At 50.8% G+C, this 2,897-nt stretch overlaps 1 protein-coding gene across 1 annotated transcript in view; it reads left to right on the forward strand.

The window, feature by feature from the left end:
* Positions 1–2,471: 2,471 nt before the first annotated feature.
* LOC104985009 (keratin-associated protein 10-8-like) overlaps positions 2,472–2,897 on the forward strand; it is a 990-nt gene continuing 564 nt past the window's right edge. Inside the window, exon 1 of the mRNA XM_010834998.1 lies at positions 2,472–2,840. Within this exon, the coding sequence (XP_010833300.1) occupies positions 2,472–2,840 (369 nt within the window). The remainder of the gene's footprint in view (positions 2,841–2,897) is intronic.

Here is a 2,897-nt window from a genome sequence, read left to right on the forward strand (position 1 = left end):
GAATCCCTGGCTTGGAAAGATCGCCTGGAGGAGGGCTTGGCAACCCACTCCAGTATTCTTGCCTGGAAAATCCCCGTAGACAGAGGAGCCTGGCGGGCTACAGTCCATGGGGTCACGAAGAGTGGGACACGACTAAGCGACGAAACACAACACATCACCTCCAAATTGATCTGTAGATTCAAAGTAATTCCAATAACAAATAGGATTTCTTTGTTAGTATCAATAAGTTAACCCTAAAATTATTTGGAAAGACAAAGGAGCTCAAGGAGCCACAAAATTTGAAAATGAGGAAGAAAGTTGGAGGTTTTATCCTATCTGACTTTAGTATTTACCATGCTGCTGCTGCTGCTAAGTCGCTTCAGTCGTGTCTGACTCTGTGCGACCCCATAGACGGCAGCCCACCAGGCTCCCCCGTCCCTGGGATTCTCCAGGCAAGAACACTGGAGTGGGTTGCCATTTCCTTCTCCAGTGCATGAAAGTGAAAAGTGAAAGTGAAGTCGCTCAGTCGTGTCCGACTCTTAGCGACCCCATGGACTGCAGCCCACCAGGCTCCTCTGTCCATGGGATTTTCCAGGCAAGGGTACTGGAGTGGGTGCCAATAATCAAAACAGTCCAATGCTAGCAAAGGTACAGGCCCAGATGAATGATACAGAAAAGAATCCCAGGGATGGGGGAGCCTGGTGGGCTGCCATCTATGGGGTCGCACAGAGTCGGACACGACTGAAGCGACTTAGCAGCAGCAGCAGCAGCAGCAGAAGAAGACATAGGAGAAAATCTTTGTGACCTTGTGGTTAGACAGAGTTCTTAGATTCAATACCAAAAGCATGATCGCTAAAAGAAAAAAAGGAATACCCTGGACTTTATCAGTATTAAATTGTATTGTTCATCAAAAGGCACTCTTAAAGAATGAAAACACAGGCCATAGACTTGGAGAAAATATTTGCAAATCACACATCTGACTAAAGTACTTATATCCAAAATATATAAAGAACACTCAAAATCCAACATCAAGAAAAACTAACAAAGAAAAGGGCGTAAAGATTTGAAGAAATACCAAAGAAGATGCAGGGATGGCAAATAAGCATATAAAATGATGCTCCACATCATTACTCAGTAGGGAAGTGGAAATTAAAACTGCCACGAAGTCCCCTTCATACCTATGAGAAAGGCTAGAATTAAAAACCAATACCATGCCAGTGTAGGCAAGGACCTCCTAGAAAAGTCACAACTGCAGTGATTTTGAATCAGCACTGGCCTGGGGCTTTGGACCGCAGGAGGAGCTGATTCCAGTGGGACAGGAGTTTGGGGGCCTCTATGGTCTGGTGGGGATGTGTCTGCATTGGTCAAACTCAGAGACCTGCACGCGGGAAAGAGTCTATCAAAGGCCAAGGTGCGGGGCAGCCATCAGGCACTTGCTTCTACAGGGTCAAGCCAATGGACCTCCGCTGCCTCTGTCTGCTTTTTGCTGACTTTGTTGTTCTTTATTATTCTTTTTTATATTCTGCCTGCCTTTGAGCTCGCTCTTTTTCTGGACCATGTACTCTCAAGGTGGTTTTTGTAGATACTATACAAGTGGCTTCTTTTCAGAATAGCTGTCTTATCCAAAATGCTCTAATCTCCATCCGCCCGATAATCCATTTCCTTAGACTTTCAAGAGTTGGTTGCACTGTCTTCAGATATGTTGACTGGCTGAGCGAAGTCAGATGCCAAACTCTCTGGAAGCTTTTAGGCTGTTTCCTCGTATTTGGCGTCAGACATTTCACCAGTGTGTCAGATATGCACCGTTTTCCATTCATCTTGTCTTAGTTCAGTCAAAGTTCCAAATCGGAAGCACCATGTTTCTTTCCCTTCTCTCTGGAAAGTGTTCTGTTTCTCCCTTTGCTGCACACATTCTGTCCCTGGAAACCTCGTCTGACGCAGCTGGACCTTCCCTCCATCCTGCGCTGTGCTTGAGACATGTCTTGGTTCTTCTCACTCACTCCTTCTCCCTTTGGCTGGTCTGTCCACTGTTCAGCCCTGGTGCTTGAGAGGGATGTCCTACAGCAGGTGACAGCACTGTCCCAACTTTGAGCTCTGCGATGCCAAGTCACTGAGACGGGGGTTCACAGCCACTCCCCTGCAGAGCCATGGAGACAGGTGGGAGGGGAGAGCCTGCAGGCACACACAGGTGGGGCTCCGGGACCCTAGATTAATCCTGTGTTTGCTTAGAGAACCTCACACAGCTCAGGGGTGATCCAGCCCTCAACCAGGACATGCGTTTTACAAGCAGCAAACTCTTGTGTAAATAAACAAGAAGTAATAGGGGCTCAAACACCAACAAGGAAAGGGAAGACCCAGGGAGCCTTCAGCTGGCCCAACACACACCTGGACAGGGTATAAAAGGCCCACAGCCCTGAGCAGTGCTTACACACTCACTCACTCATTCACACACACTCACATCCTCACCCTCCTCCAGCCCCACCGCCTCCACCATGGCTTCCTCTGCCTTGTCTGTCTGCTCCAGTGACCTGAGCTACAGCAGCCGGGTCTGCCTGCCCGGGTCCTGTGACTCCTGCACCGGGTCCTCCTGGCAGGTGGACGACTGTCCAGAGAGCTGCTGCGAGCCCCCCTGCTGTGCCCCCAGCTGCTGTGCCCCAGCCCCCCAGCTGACCCTCCTCTGTGCCCCAGTGAGCTGCGAGTCCAGCCCCTGCTGCCAGCCAGCCTGCAGCCGCTCCTGCCTGGCCTCGTCGTGCCAGCAGTCTAGCTGCCAGCCCTCCTGCTGCACCTCCTCCCCCTGCCAGCAGGCCTGCTGTGAGCCCATCTGCTGCAACCCTGTCTGCTGCAGGCCCGTCTGCTGTGAGGCCTCCCCCTGCTCAGCCCCCTCATCCTGCTGCAGACCCTCCTGCTCCTCTGTGTCC

The sequence above is a fragment of the Bison bison genome, unplaced genomic scaffold (assembly GCF_000754665.1).
Source record: "Bison bison bison isolate TAMUID 2011002044 unplaced genomic scaffold, Bison_UMD1.0 scf7180017864037, whole genome shotgun sequence".
Classification (NCBI taxonomy): Eukaryota; Metazoa; Chordata; class Mammalia; order Artiodactyla; family Bovidae; genus Bison; species Bison bison.